The sequence below is a fragment of the Halichoerus grypus genome, chromosome 14 (assembly GCF_964656455.1).
Source record: "Halichoerus grypus chromosome 14, mHalGry1.hap1.1, whole genome shotgun sequence".
Classification (NCBI taxonomy): Eukaryota; Metazoa; Chordata; class Mammalia; order Carnivora; family Phocidae; genus Halichoerus; species Halichoerus grypus.
Window position 1 is genome coordinate 61,291,305 of NC_135725.1, and position 20,859 is coordinate 61,312,163.

A 20,859-nucleotide genomic window follows, 5' to 3' on the forward strand; every position below is an offset into this window, starting at 1 on the left:
CCTCCTCCAGCCCCCAGCCCCTCCCAGGCAGGCTTGTAGAGTCCAGTGAGTGTGGGGCTTCCGTCTGACCTCATTCCCCTTATGATGTCACCAGGCATCCCTCCCTGTGATTGGAACTCAGCCCTAGATGAAAAATAGAAGTAGGACTCTACCCTCTGAACAACCACTTTTTTGTTTGATTTTTCATTTGCTTGGTTTTTTGATCATTGCACATACACTGGTGACTTCTGTTTTCTACGTATAAGCTGTAAAGAGTCCAAATGAGAGCAATATAGATCAGCGTAGCAGGTCTCTGCATGTTTATGTTGTTTACTTGCTTGTTCTCCCCCATGAGCACACATCTCTGTGTCCTGTTCAACATTCGTCCTGGCCTCCCTGAGCAGTGTTTTCTCAGCAGCTCAACCAGGCACTTGAGAACCAGATGTCTCAGCTGGAGGTTTCTTGAGTGGGATGCTCCTTCCTCAACAGCTCTGTCTTTTCTCTTCCATTTCAGTGACTGAGTTGAGGTGTTTTTTTTGTCAACACTGAGAGGACATTTAGTTTCTATCTTTATTGCTTTTTCTTGCATAGTAACACATGCTTCTTGAAGAAAGTTCAAACATCCACAAAGCACAGAGTGAATACATGTCCCTCATCTTATTCTCATTTTTTGCAGGGCCCCCGGTGACCTCTGTATTTTCATGCAGTAATTTCAGCACATCCCTGGGAACACAGGGAAAGTAGGTTAATCTGAAGTGACCCCTTCAACAGACCCTCTAGGGACAGCTCTGCCTCTTCCAGAGCAGAAACATTTGCTCTTCCACATTTCCTCACCTCCCCAACCCCCTCACTGTCCCCTCCTGGTGGTATAAGGTGTTGGACAGGGTGCCTGGGGCTTGCAGAGCCTCCTGGCCAGGGCAGGGGAGCGTGAACTTGGCTGGGCAGGCAATTGTGTGTTGATGGAGGAGACTGGTTGGCTATTTCTGCAAAGCAGTGATCAGGAGACGGGAACAATGGGATTCGTGGTGAAGGCAGTGGGGACCAGGGATGGATGTGGCCGGGGTCACGTGCTCCGTGCCACACGTGAAGAGGGCCTCCTGGCTGCTGTGTGCGGAAAGGCAGGGAAGGAGGGAGGAGGGAGGCAGGGTGTCATGACTGAGGCAGAGAGAATAGTGGCCTGGACAGGTTGCCAGCGGAGACATCTGATTCCAGAGTTGAGTGGCAGGGGAATGGTTAGGACTCAGAGTGCACTGGAAGTGAAGGAAGGCAGAAGAGGCCAAGGCACCTCCTGACCTGGGTTGTCTACATAGGTCAGTGAACGATTCAAGGGAACAAGTGTGAGGACTGCCAAGTGATGTGTGGAATGCACGGTGAAACTGAACATCCTTACAGGTGCTTCCCTGCACACTTCAGGGCATGGGTGGGGGTTTGCTGCTAGAAGGCGATGTGTATCTGACCTTATTAGGTCACCTTCCAGAAAGGCTGTGGTCATTTCACTCCTACACAACCTGGCCATCTCGGGCCAAACATTTCCTTCTAAGAGTGTCAGAGCTAGAAGAGATCCCAGGGAACATTCTGGGTCCCCACCATATAGATGAGGAAACCAAGTTGAGCAAATTTAAATCATTTGCCCAGAATGAACCCATAAAACCAGGACTAGAATTCCTGATGCCCCAACATTGAAGGATTTGCTGCCCCAGTGCAACTGCCCAGAAGAGCTGGCCAGCATCTCCCACTCTCTCGGAGCCCTCCCTGAAAGTGAGGGGCCTCCATAGCACCAAGAGGTCTGCAGTTCAGATGAGGCAACTGGCCGTCCTTCAGCCTACTTCCTGTGGCTTTCTTCCCCTAGATGGTGACCTCGGAAGACCTCCTTGGCTTTGTCCAGACTTGGAAAGAAAAACTGGGCCAGAGGATTCAGTACCTCAATTGCAGGCTGGGGACAGTGTCCGTGACTCGAGTGGTCTTTACCGTAAGGAACGGACAGTAAAGGAAGGGACTGAGCAATGGGGGAGGGTGGGGGAGCCATCAGGTCTAGGCTCCTAGGAGACCCACAGGGCTCAGCAGAGCCTAAGGGAATAGGAGGCTCCCAGGCTCCTATTGGACACCAAGCCTACTAGGATGCCTTGGAAAGACTATAGGCTATGCAGTCAGATCTGGGTTCAAATCCCAGATAGGCCACTTCCCCGCCGTGGTCTCTTTAGAAGACCCCTCACTTCTTGACACCCCCTCCTCATCCCCACCAGGACCTTCAGCTTGCCCCACCAGCTGGCTCTCAGGCAACCTTACCTTCCAGCCTCTTCTCCTACCCACACCCATGAGCAACCACTGGCTTCTCCCCACCCCGCCCTCACCCCCTTTACTTGCCCACCTATGGTCCCTTTCCCTCTCACTGCCCCTCATGCTCTACTCCCTGAGCTGCAGCCAGACCGAACATTGGAGAAGGTCAGTCTGACTATGTCACTCTTCTGCCTTCAGGGTGAAATCCAGACCCTTGGACTGGGCCTTCACAGCAGCCTCCTCGGTCCGCCCTCCATGGCCTCTTCGTTTCTCGCCCTCACTCCCACCCCAAAGACATGGCTTACCCCTGAGCCTTCTCTCACAGACCCCAGAGTGAGGTCTCCATTGTAAGGGCTGTCTCTCTGGATTGTGTGCCCCAAAAGGGCAGAGCTTGTGTCACCCTCACCCCATACTCAGCCTCTCACACCAGGCTTTGAATGCCTGAGGCACTCAACCAACTTCCACGGGGGGAGTGTCATAGACCCAGTGTGGGCATAAATGGACCCCCCACAAGTTCTGTTCTGGCCACCTTACTGCCACCAGTGCTTCCTTCTACGGGGAGTCTCTTCACCACCAATACTAAGCCTCCATCACACCACTGGCACTGAGCCCTTCCAGACGGAACCCAGGAGTCCAGCTGGGGTCCTGCCCTCTTACAGCCCCCTGCTGAGACGAGACTCGATAAGACAGGAATCAGCCTAACTAAGCACTCACTGTGGGCCACCGCTCCTACCCTTTCTCTAAGATCCAACTGGTGGGGGGTGTTGGCCACTCACCTGTGGACACTTTCATTCACTCCTCCCTTTTGAGAACAGTGCCTGGGCATATCTACAGGCCGGTCTTGTAAGTCCATGACTCTGGAACTTCTTCACAGCACTGGTCCCAGTCTTGACCAAACATTTATTTGTAGAAGCGCATATTAAATGTTTGTCTCTCTGACCAGACTGTACACCCCGTAAACACAGGGGTCACATGTTACCTCTCTACACTGTGTCCCAGCGCCTTGCTGAACGCAGGTACTCAGGAAACATTTTGAAAGCCAACATGCACACTAAAATGCATGCATGCATGCATGAATGACACTCTGAAGGAGATATGACCATTACCATTTTTTAGAAGGAAAATCGAGGCTCAGAGAATCAGGCAGCTGGCCTCCAGCAGCAGGCCCTGGGAACATGAACCCAGGCCACCTGCATCCCTGGCACTGAGGCTGGGCCCACCAACTCAGGTCCTTCTCTTGGGCCTGTAGGACAATGTCATGACCGACCTAGAGGTGGAGAGTGACATCATGATGTCTTCAGAAGCCCTTGAAGAGGAGACCAAGATAGACTTGGTCACCCCCGAGTCCTTCGCCCAGCCGAGCCGCATGGGGAAGCCCATGATTGAAGACCCAGCTGTAGAAGTGGTCAAGAAGATCCTGAAGTGAGTGGCCATGGGGTGTACAACAGGGCCCTGCCACCATAGTTTATGGCCCTGAGCCTTCAGGGACCATCTGTGGGGTCCCACACATGAGGTTCCCACCCCTGACAGCCTGTGACTTTGTATAGGGGCTTTTCTTCTTGAGCCTCAGTTTCCTCCTCTGAAATGGGGCTCATAATAGGACTGATACACATGGTATTGTGGGCTAACTGGGATGAGTGCCTGGCCTGAGCTGTCCTCGTGGTCACAGGGGAAAAGCTCATCTCCTTTCCTTTGGTTTCAGACTTCCCGACGAAAAATGCTCAACCCAGCAGTGTGACAAAGACCGCTCCCAGACAGGTAGGGGCACACAGGCCTGTGGGTCTCAGGACACTGGCAGTGGGGGGGCCGGTGTTACCACTTGGCCCATCCTCACCTCGGATTCTCTGTTCTTGTCCTGGGCACTCATCACCCAAAGGCCTGAAGCGACACCAGAACCGGGGGGAGCACCTTGTGAGGAAAGCCTTGTCCAGTGCCAGTGCAGCTTCAACAGGAAGGTAGGGAGGCCGGGCTGCCCAGGATCTCCCCTTCCCACATGCCTTCCCTCGCCCCCCAGACATAGGCCAGAGACCACCCTGTTGCTTCACCAGACTGTCCTCAGAATGTACCCCCTGTGCTCACAGCTCTGAGACCCCAAGGGACCCACTGAGAGGTTGGTTCTAAAGCTGGCTCTCGTCAGTCTGTGCACTTTCCTGCTGAGCGATGTGGCTCACACGGGCCTCCCACCTTGAGAACCCATCTGGATGTTCTGTGGCTTTCCATGGTGACAACTGCTGGATCCCAGCCCTCCTCCCATACCCATCATCCTGGTTAAAAAAGAGGGACATTGGAGATGGCTTCCCTTGCAGGAGGAATCCTAGACCTCTGCATCCTGGCCATGCACTCTGCCCACCATGCTCCCATTGGGGTCATTAGACTCATGGCTCAGTGAGTGTGGGCCCCACTGTCCCCCGACACTGATTTTATAGAAGGCGGGTAACAGAGCCAGTGGCTGAACTGACTTCTGGATTCTCTGTGAGCCGTCATTTATATGGTTTAATTCCTGGTTCTGAGGAAGTGGTAGTGAGGAAATTCCTGCTTTGCATACCTCTGAGAGGTCCTTTTGAACATGAATGCCATCTGCAACATAGAAATAAACCTAAGACCAACCAAATGAGAAAAGCAAAGCCTATTTATTCGGAGCGTGGTACAGCAAGGGGGTCAGCCATCATCACTTAGGTTTTAGCAGAGACTCAAAGTCAGGCAAGGGAGTGAAGAGGCTGTATGGTGGAGAAGGGGAGGGCTTTAGGTGTGCCTTTACGGAGGCTGTTGACATGGGGAAGCTGGAGGCAGACCAGCTAGCAGCAGGCATTCGATGTCATCACTTAGGGCTGCGTATTTGGCTTTCTCTGGTTGGTCCTAAGTTGGAAGCAGGGATAAAATTTAGGGAAGCTGTCATTTAGTAATCAAGTCCTAGCCTTTTGGAGCTGGAGTTATTGTTACAGGAGTTATTGTTTAGCATTTTGGATTGCCGCAAGAGGTAACAATATGGCTTCCTGCAAGTCTGACCTGTATCAGGCTGGCTTCCTGAGTTGTTTATGGTAGACGAGGAGTTGGTTTCCTGGGCAGGTTGCTACAGGGTCTGGGTCAGAGTTCTGTATTTATGTAGAGTCCAGCTATTGTCCATTTGTATAGTCAGTCTCTCAGTGGTTACAAAATGTAGTCCATGTTGCTTAGGGTTGTCTGATGTTGCATGGGACATACTTACACTAAACATTATTCACTGCTTTGATGAAATTCAAGTTTAACTGGGCATAGTGTCCTTTTATTTGAAAAGCATCTCAACCTGTTTTTCTTTGGGTCCTTACCACAAGGAAGCAAGGATGCACAATTTCTGGCCCTTCCCTCCCTCTCAGGGTCCTGGGGTGGGTTTTAGCGATAAGGACTTCACCCCCACAATAAGGTTGTCTCCATAGCAGATGGGGAGTAGGGAAGTGTCTTGAAGGATTCCGCCCCAGACACGGGAGTCACGGTGTCCCACAGGCGGGCCTGGAGGCTCCAGCCACAGAAGAGCTGTGCGCCTACCCCAGCCTCCAGAGCGCTGACTCACCTGTGTCTCACAGCATCACACGATACTCCAAGCCCAACCGAATGGACAGAAAGTACCAGGTGCTCGGGGAGAAGCCACCGCCTCCAGCTGAGTAAGTGGTACCTTATCCTTTAACTCTATTTTAACCCATTGTCTCAGTCAGCGGGTGGCTAAACCAGACACAGCTGGGGGGAAAATAAGGCGAGGTGGGTGAAGGGAATAGGTAAGGGTCAAGGTCAATGTGTCTCATCCCAGTTCACCTAAATTCATTGCAAGTCATTTTCACCAAAATTTCTCATTTTCCAAGCTAAGCTTTTTGGGGTAGTCAGACAGCATACCCCTTTTAGGTTTGGGGTTTTTTTGTGGGTGTTGGTTTTTTTTTTTTCAATTTTTTAATGCTTCGCCTCCCCCATTCCGCTTTCCCTTTATTTTAATTTCATTGATTAAAACAAACTCTGTTCCACTTAATATGGCTACATTTCAAGCAAACAAGCAAGATTTCAACCTCAGAAAATTGGGGGCCCTCAGAGAAAGTAGAAGTCTACAATGGATGCACACACACACACCCTTAATCAGGGAACTCACCATCACAGCACCCCTACTTATCAGTCTTTTTTGCCCCACTGGTCTTATCTCTGGGGTTTTGTGAACTTTGCAAAACAAGGGTGGCTTTCACTTCAGGTGGCCTAGAAGTTGGGTCTAAGTCAGCAGCTAAATGCTCCCTTGTCCCCCGCACAAAAAGACATTCCTTATCATTAAAACCTTGACTGTCTCTTTCATTTTGTATAGTTCTGTCATTTTATCACATGTGTATATTCACATAACCATCACCCTAATCAAGAAACAGAACTGTGCCATCACCACCTACCGTTCAGTCACTCATGCTGTCCTTTCATAGCCATACCTACCCCCCTCCCTCACCACCCCTAACCCTGAGCAGCCACTAATCCATTTTCTATGCCTATCATTTTGTCACTTCAAGAATTTCATGTAAATGGTCTTATACAGTGTATGACCTTTTCAGAATGGCTTTTTGCACTCAACATAATGCCCTTGAGATCCACCCCAGTTGTTGCACGTATCAATAGTTCATCCCTTTGTATTGCTAAATAGTTAGCCACCGTATGGATGCCCCATGGTATTTTTGTGGTGAAAAAAAAATCACAGGCTAAACAGAAAAAATAATGAATAGATCAAGCATTTATGAAATCTCTGAAAGGGGAGAGACTTTCCTGGCCTAGCTCAGTGGTGAATTGGTCAGAAAATGGAACCAGACTGATGATGTTTTGCCCCCCACAATGGGACTCTGGCTAAGTGACTTCTCCTCAAGCCTTCATCTTCTCTGTGCACTGTGGGTAGAAGAGGATCCTCTTCTTGGAGCTGTGGGGAGGAGCCAGCAAGTCACCCACAGGCCTCCCTTGAGTATACAGGATTGTCACCCCAAGAAACACTAGATGAAATCACAAGGAAAGAGATGGAAAATTTTGGCAAATAAATTTTTAAACCCCTCTGAGGTAAACTGCAATTAAAAGTTAGTAACAACCAGCAAAGACACAATAGTGGTAAATAAGGCCAACAAAGCAAAAATTGGCTCCTCTCCCTGCCCACCTTCCCCCAGCAAATTGTTAAGGAACTTTCCAGCACTTAGTAGGGTACGGGGAGAATTGGAAGAGACCACATGCAAGGAGGAAATAAGATTAGGAACAAACATTTGGAGAAAACCCAAATTCTCACTAGAATGCAAACAAATGAAAGGGGAAGAAACCCATTGCATATTTTGCCTAAGATTAACCAATATGTAAATAGATTTTAGAGGAAGTTCCCAGTTTATCATGGGAGGGTGCAGATGGTCCCTCCCAGCACTGCCAGTGTGAGATGTTAAGGGAAAAATTATTCTGATCCTTGTTAAAACAGTGAGGAAGACTTCATGCAGGACCATTGCAATAGGCGTCAAGACTGTTCCAGTAGGGGGAGATGGGGCTCAACTCAGAATACATTCAGGACAAGAGAAGATCTATAGCTAATGTGCAGAGTGAGGGAGCAGTGGACGGAAAATTCAAGGGTAGTGGGATTCTTGCTAAACCTACTTAGCAGGCTTTTTGCTGCAGGCAGGCTGTGGTGATCGGATAGTGAAGGTGATCCACATGATGGGGGAAGGTTGTGTCTAAACTGAATCAACAGTATCTTGCTCACATAGGACCCAGCAGGCCAAAGACCATGCCCAAGGATGAGGCCCAGTCAAGAAGTAGGCTCAGAAGAGCCTCTCTAAAGTTTGGTCAAACAGAGAGTCATGGTCAGTCCCTCCTCTTATTCAAGGAAAGAAGAGACATTCTTCTTTCCTTTGACCAGTATAAGTTCATTTCTCGTTCAGTCAGCTTTTGTTCCTTGAAGACCAGCTGAACCGTCTGTTGAGACTCAGTAGTAAGGTGGCCGGTCAAGCTTTCTAGATGTTGGGCCTGAAGCACCCTGAGTGGCCCACACAGGAGCAGCTCCAGGCATTACGGTGGCCCCTCGTCTAGCATCAGCTTGCTGGACTTCGTTAGATTTTGGAGGGAAAGCCAGCTATAAACAACAGAAAGTCCCAATAAGGGTCCAGGCAGCCAGGCTTAGTTCTCAGTGGCTTCAAGTCAGCAGGGTGGGAGAGAATTTGGAAACATTAACTGGAGGAGTTGTAGCCAGATATTGAAGGAAACTAGAAGAACTGAGAGTTTGGTAAGGACTGACAAACTGTGCAAGATGGCAAGATCCCAGTCCAGTTTACAGGTAGGTAATGAAATCTCAAAGACAGTGAATAGGACTAGAATCTTCTAACCCACAAGAGTGTGCTGTAGTTTTCCATTGAGGCATAAAACTTCTATCACCCCTCTTTCTGATGCTTGCCTACAAAACAAGCCTGATCTCTTTAGATTTGACCTGATTCTTTATGTAGGTGCAGTAAGAATGGTAATTGATCGCATAGATCTCTTTAATAAAGTTTGTGTTGCTGGAACTCCTCATAAAGAATTTCAGATTAGACTTTCAAAAGCCCCTTGAGGCTAGGAAGCCAGGCCAGAGTTCACCTGCAATCCCTCTAGATTTAGGTGAAACCCTCTCTTCTTGAGGCCCCCACAGTATCCTAGGCTCCTGGGCTTGCCAGAAAGGGGTCTTCCTTCCTCACCTGTAAGGCTGGGAACCCTGTAAGCCAGGTACAGGCTGCTTTTCCCAAGAGGGCTTTGTAAAAAGCATTGACTCCATGCAGTTGACCTTAGTTCCTTAAAATTGTCTGGTCGTATCTGATTCTATATGTCCTTCTCCATATGATATTCCAGTCAGAGCCTTGCTTATATAGCAGTACTTCCAGTTATGTCCCATTATAAGGAAGATGGATTCTTACTGAACTGTGAATAGTTGTATTGCCATGAAAACAGGTATACTCGATAAGAATTTTCGAATTCTGAGGTGTATATGAGTGGCTAAAATGCTCAACCTATTTCCAACTAGCCCTTTTTCCTTTTCAGTCTCAGGCATTTGTTTTTAGGGTTCCCCGTTCCCCTGAGAGCCCCGAGAGGGATGGGAGGCCTAGAGTTCAAGGGATTGTGGGAGCTGAGGGTGGGAATGGGAAGAGAAATGTCCTGCAGGGTGGACGGAGGTGGGGCTTTGCAGGGGGGTGTGTCGAAGGGTACCAGGAAATTGACGAGGAGATGGAGGTGGTGAGAGGAGGAAGTCAAGGAGCAGAGGTGAGGGGAAGTCAGAGGGCTTAGATGGGCCAGTCTGGGGAGATGTGAAGTTTCCCAGAGAAGCCAGTGAGGTTCCACGTTATGCTTAGTCAAATCATGCCAGTGGTATGAATCACACAGCGGACTGTTTAGGAAGGGATAGTGAAAACATACAAAGGAGTCTGTCTAATGCTGGCCAAAAAGAGTTTTTGTCATGGCCAACAGCAAAAGGTCTTTCCAGAGGCAGTTTGGGAAGGTAGTAAAGGGCATAAAATTATGTCTGTTGTGCACCGCCTTGGGTGTTTCTCGCGAGGAAGCCATCCTATCAAGAAGAGAGAACTCGCACAAAGCTACACCATGCAATACTTTTTGTCCTGGTTAAAAATGGGAAAACCTAACATTCCAAAAATAAGAGATTGCAAACCATGGTGCTTCCATACTCAGTGGTGTTACACAGCCATTTAAAAAGATATCTTAATGTGGGGGAACACTTAACAAGTGAACAGAATGTAAAATATACATGAACCGAATTCCAAACTGATTTTAAAAGCAGCAGAAGGAAATACCATAAAATGTTGGCCTTCATTTTTTTCCTTTGCTTTTCACTCTATTTCTAATTTTCTTTAATTATGATGAGTGAATTTTCAAATGAAACATCAAGTGACCGATATGCATATATTTTAGAAATTGGCCAATAACGTGTGTGTACAGCAGTCGCTGAATCACTTAACAGAAATTGTGAAAAATTCAGTGTCCCACAACTATGTGCAGTTCTAAGACACCTGTCCCTTATTTCACTCCTACTATAGAGAAGGTTGACCTAGCTGGACAGGAATATCCAGTGCATCTGTGCAGATCTGTTTAATAGAGCCCTGGTGTGCACACAGTCAGCCTACTGGCCAGAGGTGCCAGAAGGAGGATGTTTGGTCCTACAGGAAGTCTTCTTGCTCATTTGATTAACATTTATAAGAAATTGTTCTTTCTTCTTTCAACCGATCCCGAGGCACTGACAGGGGCAGATACTGCCGTGGCACTGGGGGTTCCATGGTAAGCAAAAATAGATACAACAGTCTGTGTCCAGGTGAACTTTACCATTTTTTCTGGGAGAGATAGAGGTTAATCAGCCAGTCACACAAGTCAATCCCAAATCCCCCCTGTGGGGAGTGTTGTAGGGCTGAGAACCACTCTGAGAGCATGGGAATAGGATGGTCGAGAATTGCCACCAAGCTGGGATCTGAGGAAGAGCAGTAGCAAATGTGACCAACAGGAAAGTTAGCAGTGTTCTCAGGGGGAGGAATCAGTGTGCAAAGGTCCTGGGGCAGGAGTAAGTAGCTACAAGGAGTGATGAAGCCAAGAGAGAATAGACTCTTGGAAGGGGCCAAACACCCAGATTGTCACATAGGAGAGGCATTAAACTAGACAAATAGAAATATCGGATGAGAATACACCTGGGCATCACATGAACTGTCCAATTCTGGCTGGGCCACTGTGCACTCAGAATGTTCTGTCCATTTGGTCTTGTCCACACCATTTCGTGTGATTAGATAAGGCCCCTCAGAGATCTGTCTTTTGTGTATTGCAGGGATTTTAAAGGGATCATCCTGACCCTCCTCTGGGAGAGCAATGAGCATCTGTTGAACGTTGTAGAGGTGAGGGCCGCTAGCCACAGTCCTCCGCCTGTCCCTTGACTGGCTGCTGGCCCCACATCGGCAGCTGCCTCTGCCTCTTCTGTTCTGCTGATAATGGCCTTATGGGTAAAATTGAGGAAAGGGGATTCCAGCTCCCACGGCCACGGCTACCCGGCTTCTGTCACCTCATGTGGTGTTTTCCTAAAAATTAAACCTCATTCATTCATATATCCATTTATTGAGCCACCACACATTTCTTGGACACTGTGGGTCAGATACTGGGTGGGCCAAGAGCAACAAGCCCAGTCTCTGTCCCTGGGAGGCCAGCGTCCTGCAGACGGGTGACAGACATGGTGGCCTCAAGGGAGCTGGGTGAGGCTGCTGGAGCAGGCACCCGGGGGGCCTCCAATGGGAGCTACCCAGTGCCCAGTTCCAGCACACCCCACACAGGGCTGTCTGTGCATGTTCCTGTCAGCCTCCCACTGGGCTGCAAATCCTTCACAACAGGGGCTCTGAGTCTTCCATATTTGTGGCCCTTGGCCTAGTACCCGGCTTGGCACTTCATAGAAAGCATCATAGAAAGTTCTCAACCCAGTCATTGAAATAAGATTCCATTTGGGTCTTGAAGGACCAATAGAGTTTTGCCATTCGGTCACGTATGCCTTGTGACTGGGATAATGACAGTGGTGAAAAGGGCAGTTGGGTCGGAAGAGTGTGGCTGGCAGAGGTGCCATCAGGAGAAAGGGCTAGGCAGCGTGCAGAACAGGGTGGAGGTTGTAGGAGCATGGTGATGCTCCAGAGCCCCGTGGTGATGGTCAGCCTCTCCTGCAGGAGTTCTACCGCAGAGAGAAGCGCTCCATCACCAGGCCTGACTGCACGTACGAAAACTTTGACCAGTGCGCCGAGAACATCTGCAAGAAGATCCTGGACTACCACATGCAGACAGACGAGTACCATAACTCCTGCCTCATAGGTAGGTGCGGGCGGCAGGCGGGCGGGCAGGTCAGGGGCGTGGCACGTGCCACCGACTGAGCAGAGCCTGGAGCTCAAAGCCCAGAGGACGCCTTCCTGACCTGGAGGTCACCAGGGGAGGCACAGGAGCCTCCCTGTGAAAAGCCGACAGCTTAGCATGAGGTAAAAGCGTTGATCGGATTTAACTGGGAGAAACAACAATGCTGAAGAAGATCACTTTTCTTGAGAAATCTGGTGATGTGCATCGCTAAGAATGTTTTGTTCATTGCCCAGATGATTTTGAGAGCTTTATTGAGACACTCACATGCCATACTATTCGCCCATGTAAAGTGTACAATTCAATGGATTTTAGCATACTCACGGACCTGGGCAATAATCACCACTGTCAGGTGTGGAACCCCTGTCCCTCTGTCACTGCCCCAGCCCTCAGCACCACTCAGCTACTTTCTCCCTCTATAGATTTTCCTATTCCGGGCTTGCATATGAATGGAACCATGTACCGTGTCGTCTTTTGTGACTGGCTTCTTTCATTTTGCATAATGTTTTCACGGTTCATCCACGTTGTATCAGGTGGCACCTATTTTATTCCTCTTTATGGCCGATTCTCATTCCACTGTGTGCACGTACCACAGTTTGTCTATCCATTCATTTGGTGGTTTCCACCTTTGGCTGCTGTGAATAATGCTGCTACACACATTCACACACGAGTTTTGTTGTGGGTGTACATTTTCATTTCTCTTGGATGTATATAACTAGGAGTGGAATCGCTGGGTCATGTGGTAACTCTGTATTTGACCGTTTGAAGAAAACTTTCCATGGGTATTTGTTAAGTGCCTACTGTATGCCTGGCCTGTGCTGGGCTCTGATGACCCCGACAGAACAGCCTCCTGGAAAGTAGGGACACGAAAACAGGCAGGTAGGATACGTCGTGCCATTCACATTTATTGTAATGACCTTAAAGAAGCTGTGAAAACACACCCAGCTCCCACCTTTGCCCATCTCTCCACATTCCTCCGCATCCTTGTTTATAGCCATGCATGTTGTATGCAGTTGTAAGTCCTAATTATTCCTGTTTCTAAGGCAGGACACCTGAGGGCCCATCACCATCCTGCTTGTTGGTTGAGGGGCAGCATGGGAAGAAGAGGGAGAGGATCAGGGGACACCCAGACCTAGGGTCAAGACCCAGCACTGCCATCTCCCCGCCTTATGACCTTGACCAAGTCACCTCACTTCTGTGAGCCTCAGTTTCCTTGTGTGTACACTGGAGATTAAGACAACACTCACCATATAAGGCTTTTCTGAGGATTAAGCCAGTCACAGAGACCTGCCACATCCAGGGAAAATCACCCACAGTGGGTCTCACTGCCGTTACAGTAGAGCGACTGGACTTCAAACTGTTTCTCTAGCTCAGAATTTCCCCACACGAACTCTGGGATCCCATCCTCTATGACCTTCCTCAAAAGAAATGTTCTGTGGTCAAATGGGTTTGGGAAATGCTGCAGATTATGTTCTTCTCTGTAAGAGTCACAGTTCCCATTACATGGAGACTTCCATTTCCTACAGCGTGGGAGTCCAGTATCCTGACCAACCTTCCCACTGAAAACATTTAAAAGTATCAGATATAATATTTTTGTGTTAAAGTCTTTTAAATGTATTGATGAGCTAGCTGTAAAGTAAGAAACACACAAAGCCCCCAAATTGGGTGAAAATAGGAACTCCAAGAGAGAAACTGAACAGTAACACATTGCCCGAAGGCCTTTGCTGACTCCCAGGTAAGCCTTGTTTTCATGGCCTCCAGGGCCTTGGGAACAGGAGACAAAGCCCCAGACCACCCAAGGTAGAAAGTCTGGAAGGACACAGCCACAGAAAACTGGGTCCCCACAGGGCTCCAGCTGCAGAGTAGGACGAATGAGACAGAAACCAAGTCCCCCTTCCTGCTCCTGCACCACTACCACCACCAGCGACTAGAAGGAAATGGTCTTATTAAAAACCCTGCTACTAGGTAAAGCAGAAGGAAAACTCCAGTAAGAATCCATAACTATTGGGACACCTGGGTGGCTCAGTTGGTTAAACAGCTGCCTCTGGCTCAGGTCGTGATCCCAGGGTTCTGGGATTGAGTCCCGGGTCAGACTCCCTGCTTAGCAGGGAGTCTGCTTCTCCCTCTGCCCTTCACCCCTGCTTGTGCACTCTCTCTCTCTGACAAATAAATACATAAAATTTATCTTAAAAAAATAAAAGAATCCATAACTATAAAACAGGCTTTGTGCTTGAATTTGACTTTGTTTTTGTGGATCATCCAAAAGACTTCCAGCTGATAATTTAGCTTAAAATGATCTTGAGTTAGTGGTGCCCAGATGCTTATCAATAGAGACACTACAAATCCTCTCTACAAAAAACCCGCCTTCAGTTCAGACCTCTAAGGATTCTCACAAATCAAATGCCCAGAATAAAAGCTCACAGTAAAAAACGGACAAACAACACACACACACACACAAACACAAGGGAAATGGGCCCCTTAAGCGTGAGGCAGCAGAATGAGATCAGTAAAGACTTTGGATATTGAACATATCAGACACAGAATATAAAATCATGTATTTATTAGAATTAATTAGAAAAGGATACTGGAAACATGAGTAAGGAGTGAGAGGCTATTAAAATGACCAAGTAGATAGGAAAGAGAACCACATAGAACTTCTAAATTGGAAAAATAAATAGTTGAAGATTTAAAATTATGAATGGCTTTACTATCAAGAAAATATCCAAAATACAAAGCAGAAAAACAAAGCGATGACAATCTGGGAGAGAGGTAAAGGGATATGGATGAGAAGGTAAGTCTAACATAGAGGTGCTTAGGGGTCCGGAGGGACAGAAGGGGATTAGAGTCAAGGCAGTCTTTGAAGGGATAACGGATGAGACAGACTCAGATTCACTGCACTTTTCATGAGCTGGGAAGTCCTGCAGAGTGTTGAAGAGAAGTCTTTTGAATTTGCTTAATCCAGTATTTTCTATACTGCTCTGACTGCCTGACCCCTTCTGATGAGATAGCTATTGCCACGTTGTAGACCAGGTCTTTCTCTTTGGGACACTACTTTGGGACTTTTTGGGAGCGATCACTTCAGCACCTTGGCTTTGTTCTGTCCCCTCCCCTGGTTCCCCCACTTCCAATTCCTATAGAATTACGGGCCCAGATGAGGAGATTTGAGGAGCTGCTGCCCCAGGTGTGCTGGCTGGTGATGGAGAACTTCAAGGACAACCACTGGAAAAGATTCTGCGCCTCTGCCGAAGAGATCCGGGGACAGTTCTGGAATTATCAGGAGAAGCTGGGGAAAAGGAAGGTGGGGGCCCCAAGACCAGCCCTTCCTCTCCAGGACCAAGGGCCCTGGGAGCTCAGAAATGGAGGCAGGGCATAGGCAGAACTGGCCAGGCTGGGACTGTTGGATAGGGTCCGAGGGGCATGGGGCATTGGAGAAATACCTTTTCATAGAAGGTGTTCAATAAACTTCTTTTTGGATTTACTTGGTGGGTTTGCTGTTTCTGTGGGAGTGTGGTCATTGACATCAACAATGATGGTCTACCTGGTCCTTGGAGGCATGGGACATGGATGCCATCGATTTTATTGGACTAAGGCCCTGGTTGTGCTGAGGCAGCTGCTCGGCTCTCCCATTCCCTAGCTCTCAGCGTCAGCTCCAGCCATGCCCCTATCTTGTCTTCTCTGCCTCTCCTCTGCCCATCCATGGCCCTTCACACACCTGGGTCAGAGCACACATCATTCTGGCCATGGCCTTTATTAGCAGAGGACGTGGGCCAATTGCATTTTGGTCCTGACCTAGAGACCAGGTCAAAACCCCCACTGATTTCTGGATTGTTTGATTGAAGGATGAAAATGCCCAGAAGCTCCATCCAAATCTCGGACATCCCGCACATTTCCAAGAAATGGAGTCTCTGTGTCAAGTGGAAGAGAAAAGGCAGGACGATTTAGACACTATGATTGTGACAACCAAAGAGAAGCTCGAGGTCAGTGGTGCCATGGACTCCCAGGTCTGGGTGCTGAGGGCTGCAGTGCCCCCAGAGAGACCTCTCCTTCCCCCCCACCCGCGACTGACAGTCCAGCAACAGTGCTGAGCATGGCCCCTACCTGGCACCCTGGCCGAAGGGGGGCATGAAAGTCGGCAGGTGTTATAGGGCTGGTTCATCATTATTGGCTGGTTTGATGTGCATCTTTTGATTTCTAAATGAATTAACTCTAAAATTACTAATGAGAACTTCTTTTTTCGACATCCATGTCTGTTTATTTCTCTTTAGTGAATTGTTTGGGGGCATCCCTTTGCCACTTCTGAATCATTTCCTATCTTCAAGCCCAGTCAGCTCTTGGGAGAGGCCTCTTGGCTGAGGACCAGATGCCACTTACCTTGGACATACATAGCTGACACATGGCTTTGGTCTCATCTCACCTGCTAGCTCCCCAAGTCCTCCCTCAGCCTGCCTTTGGAGGCAGACTCCTCTCCCTGCAACACCAGGCTGCCCATGTTTCCCCCAGGAATTCACCAGGAAGTACGGCCGGTTTTTCATAGCCAGCTTGGCCACCTTCACTGAGAAGTTCCTGCTGCAGTTGGATGAAGTGGTCACCATCGACGATGTCCAGGTTGCAAGTAAGTCATACCACCGGCCTTCTGCCTGGGCCCCAGGGGGTTGGTGAGGTGGAGGGTGATGGGCCAGGGGCATCTGCTTTTCCCCCAGTTCCACCAGAATGAAAATAGATTCTCCACTGACAGGACTGATGGATTTTTGTTTTCATTAAAAATAAGGTGTTTTTTTTTTTTAATTAAGCAAATCCCCAAATGGGTCAAAAATTATATGTAAAAAAATAAAACCTTAATAGTAATATTTTAATAATCTTGGTAAAGGCAGCTTTCCTAAGTATGAGATGAGAGCCAGAAGCCATTAAGGAAATGGCTGACACTCCTCTGTGGCCAAAATAAAAACAAAGAAAAATGTCGAAAAATTGAAAGACAAACCACAAACTGGACAGATATTCCTAACAAGCTACTATATAAAGATGTGAATCATATATTAAATGTTATCAATTTATCACTAACTTAGTGAGTAATTAAAATATTTTTATTTTAAAAAGCTTTTATTACAAGGACACTACATTTTTTATAGTAAAATTAAAAACTCAATATCAGTTACAAAGGAAGTAAAGAACACAGTCTTTCCACCCAGAACAGAGTGCCCTTACTATTTGCTCTTCATCCTTCCAGTCCTTTCCTTTTGGGCACAGGCCTGAGTATGTGTGTGTGTATGTTTGGGGGGCTGTTATAGGGTGTGTGCTCTTTTATAACTTAATTCACCCTCAGGTGGCTGTTGGCCAAGATGGTCAGTCATCTTCTTCAGCATTTTCTCTTGCTGTGTGTCATACTTTATTAATTAGTCTCCTGCTGTTGAACGTTGGGCCATTTCCAGTTTTTCACTCCTGTGCTTGTGCTGAAGGGAGCATCTGCGTCCTTATATCTCTATTCTGGGGCGATAAGTTCCTAGAAGTGGACTTTTTGGGTCAACATGTATATGAATGTTGAGGCACTGGTTATTTTCCCATACTGGAGGTCTCTCTGGCCAGTGCAAGCCTTGTTTGGGAAGCGGGGCTAGAGATTAGGGAGAATGGGCAGAGCAGCCAGCAGGGAAGGTACTCTTGGTACCTTGGAAGGAACCGTGGAGCTGGGGAGACCCCCTGTATCAGCCCCAGGGAGGCCTTTCCTGCTGTAACTCAGGCTTCGGAGCCAAGTGGCCTGGCCCTGCCCTCCCTGGCAGATCAGGGCTGCCCTTCCCTGCTGGCTTTCACTCCACAGGAAAGCACATCAAAGGACAGGTCAGTGAGCCAGACATCAGAGGGACTTTGAATGTGTTTGCCCCAGGGGTAGTTCTTCGTTCAGAACCCATTTGAGCTAGTATAAACCAAAGGTTATCTGGAGGCTCATGGAAGCTGTGCGAAGGTCAGAGCATCATGCCCTGGGCTTTGGAGCTGGGAAGAACACCTAAACCATACCTCCCATCACTCAGCCAGGCCCCCTGCCCGCCGCCACTAGCCGCCCCCCCCTCCACCCCAGGCCTACAGATCTGGTGCTTTCAGCTTCTCTGTGGGACTGGGTTCCGTGTCCCTCTGGAGACTCCCAAGTGGGGAGGAGGGGAGCAAGCCCTCATCCCTCCAAACGTAAGGTCAGGGGGAAATCCCCTCGATCTTAGACTGTGCGTGAGGCCGTGGTCATAACCTGTCTTTTGCCTGTCAGGGATGGAGTCCCCCAAACAGAAAACATCAATCCTCATACGGAGGAAACTCGCTAGGCTTTCCCTGAAGGAAGAAAGTGAGAAGCCCCTGATTGAACGGGGGAGCAGGTAAGAGCCGAGAACATTGAGGAGTGTCATCCATGGCTGTGTTTGCTGGAGCACTGGGCAGTGGAATGGTTAGGGGCACCTGGAAGCCTTGGAAAGGCATTATGCTTTTTTTTTTTTTTTAAAGATTTTATTTATTTATTTATTTGACAGAAAGACAGTGAGAGAGGGAACAAAAGCAGGGGGAGTGGGAGAGGGAGAAGCAGGCCTCCCACGGGGCAGGGAGCCCGATGCGGGGCTCGATCCCAGGACCCTGGGATCATGACCTGAGCCGAAGGCAGACACTTAATGACTGAGCCACCCAGGTGTCCCGGAAAGGCATTATGTTCTAAGCCTCAGTTTCCTCACCTGTGAAATGGGCATGGCAGCCCACCTTCCATGGTATTATAAAGAGAAAGTTTAACGAGATCTTCCTTAGAGTGCCCCTGGCACATAATAAGAGCTCAGCAGCTATTAGTTCTCTTGCTAAGGACCCACAAAGGGGGGCCTGCATAGAAAGGGAGGCCATCCCAGTACGGGGCACATTCTCAAGTTGCCAGTGGCACCGTGAACCACTGCATGTGAGCTGTCAAAGTGCTTGTTCCGTGGGCTCCAAGAATGTGGCTCTGGAAGAAGTAAGGCAGTGATTTGCCCAGCCCAGTAGGAAAAATGGGCTGGGAATGGGTGCCTGCCTCCTGGCCAGCCCCCTGCTGAGGAAACAGGCCTGGCAAAGGGAGACAACCAGAGGTGTGGCATTCCTCCCCGCCATGCAGAACCCAAGACCGTCTATGCGCACGGATTTAAACAGCGTGAAAGTACAAAAAAGAACTTGAAGAAGCTGAATGTTAAATGCTCAGTAGGGTTTTCCTTTTAATGAAGATGTTTCAGACATGATCTTTTTTTTTTAAAAAAAAAAGATCTGTTAAACTCTTCCACCAGGATTGGAAGGTGCGCTGTGAACTATGATGATGACAAGCCTGTCCACCTTTGACATGCATGTTTATTTGTAGGAAGTGGCCAGGAATCAAACCCACTGAAGTCACCATCCAAAATAAGATTCTCCTCCGGAAAACATCATCCATCACCACCACCAAAACGACCCTGGGCCACCTGGCAGCTGTGGAAGCCCGAGATGCCGTCTACCTGGTGAGTGGAGAGACCAGGTGGGGCTGGGCAGACCCCAGGGAGCGCAGGGCAGCTGTTTGGCTGCCTTGGGAAGAAGGGAGCTTCCCATCACCCAGGGAGCTGCGGGGTTTGGCCCATGGAGCAGATGACCCATGTCAGGGTGCCCCGGAGGATGGTGTCAACACTCAAGACAGTTAATATTCTCAGGCCCAAGGACGAGATCTGCGGGTCATGTCCCGTCCCAGTGAGAGCGTGGGTCTGATGGCATGAGCCCCAGTGCTGAGGGACACCCCACCCAGACTGGGGGATGAAGGAGGACCTTCCAGAGGAATGGTTGAGTTAGAGCAAGGGGCCAGACTAGTCAGAGGCACAGAGGCCCCGGTAGCAGTAGGCGGCAGTGGGTGGACATGGACAAGACAGGCTGATCCCCATACTGGGAGAGCCCAGGCCCTTCCCTGGCCACCATGCCAAGCTCCAGGGAGAGGGGACCACTCTGCTGAGTTCAGTAAGTGCTCAAGGCCTGGAGGGATCAGCCTTCCAAGGAAGCCGAGAGCCCTGAGCTCCAAGGAGGCCACCACACTGGATGGCAGTTAGGAACGAGTGCAGAGTCCAGAGTCAGGGAGACGGGTCCTAGTCCCTGCTCAGCTTCTTTCTAGCTGGGTGACCCTACGCAAGGTTTTGAGCCTCAGTTTCCCTATCTATAAAATGAGGGAAACAACTGGACCTGCCTGATGGGTGTTTGGGCAGATTACATGCAGAATGATTTGTGGAGCTCTTGCCAGTGTCTGGAGTAAGTTAAAAGCTACCTGCCAGTGGGTTACAGCATTCCGTTAGGGCCCAGAGTCCAGAAGCCCCTCCTCATCTGGCCTCCCCCTGCTGCTTTGCTCCCAGAAATATCTAGCACTATTTGAAGAGGAGTTGAAGAAGATCCAGGATGACAACATGGTGCAGGTGAAGGAGGCTCAGAGCTGGAAGGACAGCTGGAAGCGCTCCGTGCATACCATCCAGGGCCTGTACTTGTGACACCCTCACCCCACCCCACATAAAGGCTCATTTTTAATGGACACCCTTCTCTCTCCATCTGTCCATCTGTCCACCCATCCATCCCTGCTCTATACCCAGCACTGTAGCCTCATCAGTGACCAGGACATGGTGTGGTCTCTGCCCATGTGGAGATCACGTCCAATGAGGAGCGCGGAGGTGAAAAGGGGAGTTCCATGTGGTTAGCAGCGATGGTGGGTCACAGGAGTGGACCACTTAAAATAAAGACCAGTACTTCAGAGGACATGAT

At 49.0% G+C, this 20,859-nt stretch overlaps 1 protein-coding gene across 1 annotated transcript in view; it reads left to right on the forward strand.

Moving 5' to 3' along the window:
• Nucleotides 1-20,634, forward strand: part of CCDC180 (coiled-coil domain containing 180) — a 61,391-nt gene extending 40,757 nt beyond the window's left edge. Inside the window, exons 27-39 of the mRNA XM_078061491.1 lie at nucleotides 1,829-1,948; nucleotides 3,506-3,678; nucleotides 3,959-4,014; nucleotides 4,133-4,211; nucleotides 5,817-5,894; nucleotides 11,060-11,126; nucleotides 11,937-12,078; nucleotides 15,252-15,412; nucleotides 15,954-16,091; nucleotides 16,615-16,726; nucleotides 18,362-18,467; nucleotides 19,454-19,589; nucleotides 20,460-20,634. Coding sequence (XP_077917617.1) covers nucleotides 1,829-1,948; nucleotides 3,506-3,678; nucleotides 3,959-4,014; nucleotides 4,133-4,211; nucleotides 5,817-5,894; nucleotides 11,060-11,126; nucleotides 11,937-12,078; nucleotides 15,252-15,412; nucleotides 15,954-16,091; nucleotides 16,615-16,726; nucleotides 18,362-18,467; nucleotides 19,454-19,589; nucleotides 20,460-20,591 — 1,500 coding nt within the window. The 3' untranslated portion in view covers nucleotides 20,592-20,634. The remainder of the gene's footprint in view (nucleotides 1-1,828; nucleotides 1,949-3,505; nucleotides 3,679-3,958; nucleotides 4,015-4,132; nucleotides 4,212-5,816; nucleotides 5,895-11,059; nucleotides 11,127-11,936; nucleotides 12,079-15,251; nucleotides 15,413-15,953; nucleotides 16,092-16,614; nucleotides 16,727-18,361; nucleotides 18,468-19,453; nucleotides 19,590-20,459) is intronic.
• The last annotated feature ends 225 nt before the right edge of the window (nucleotides 20,635-20,859 follow it).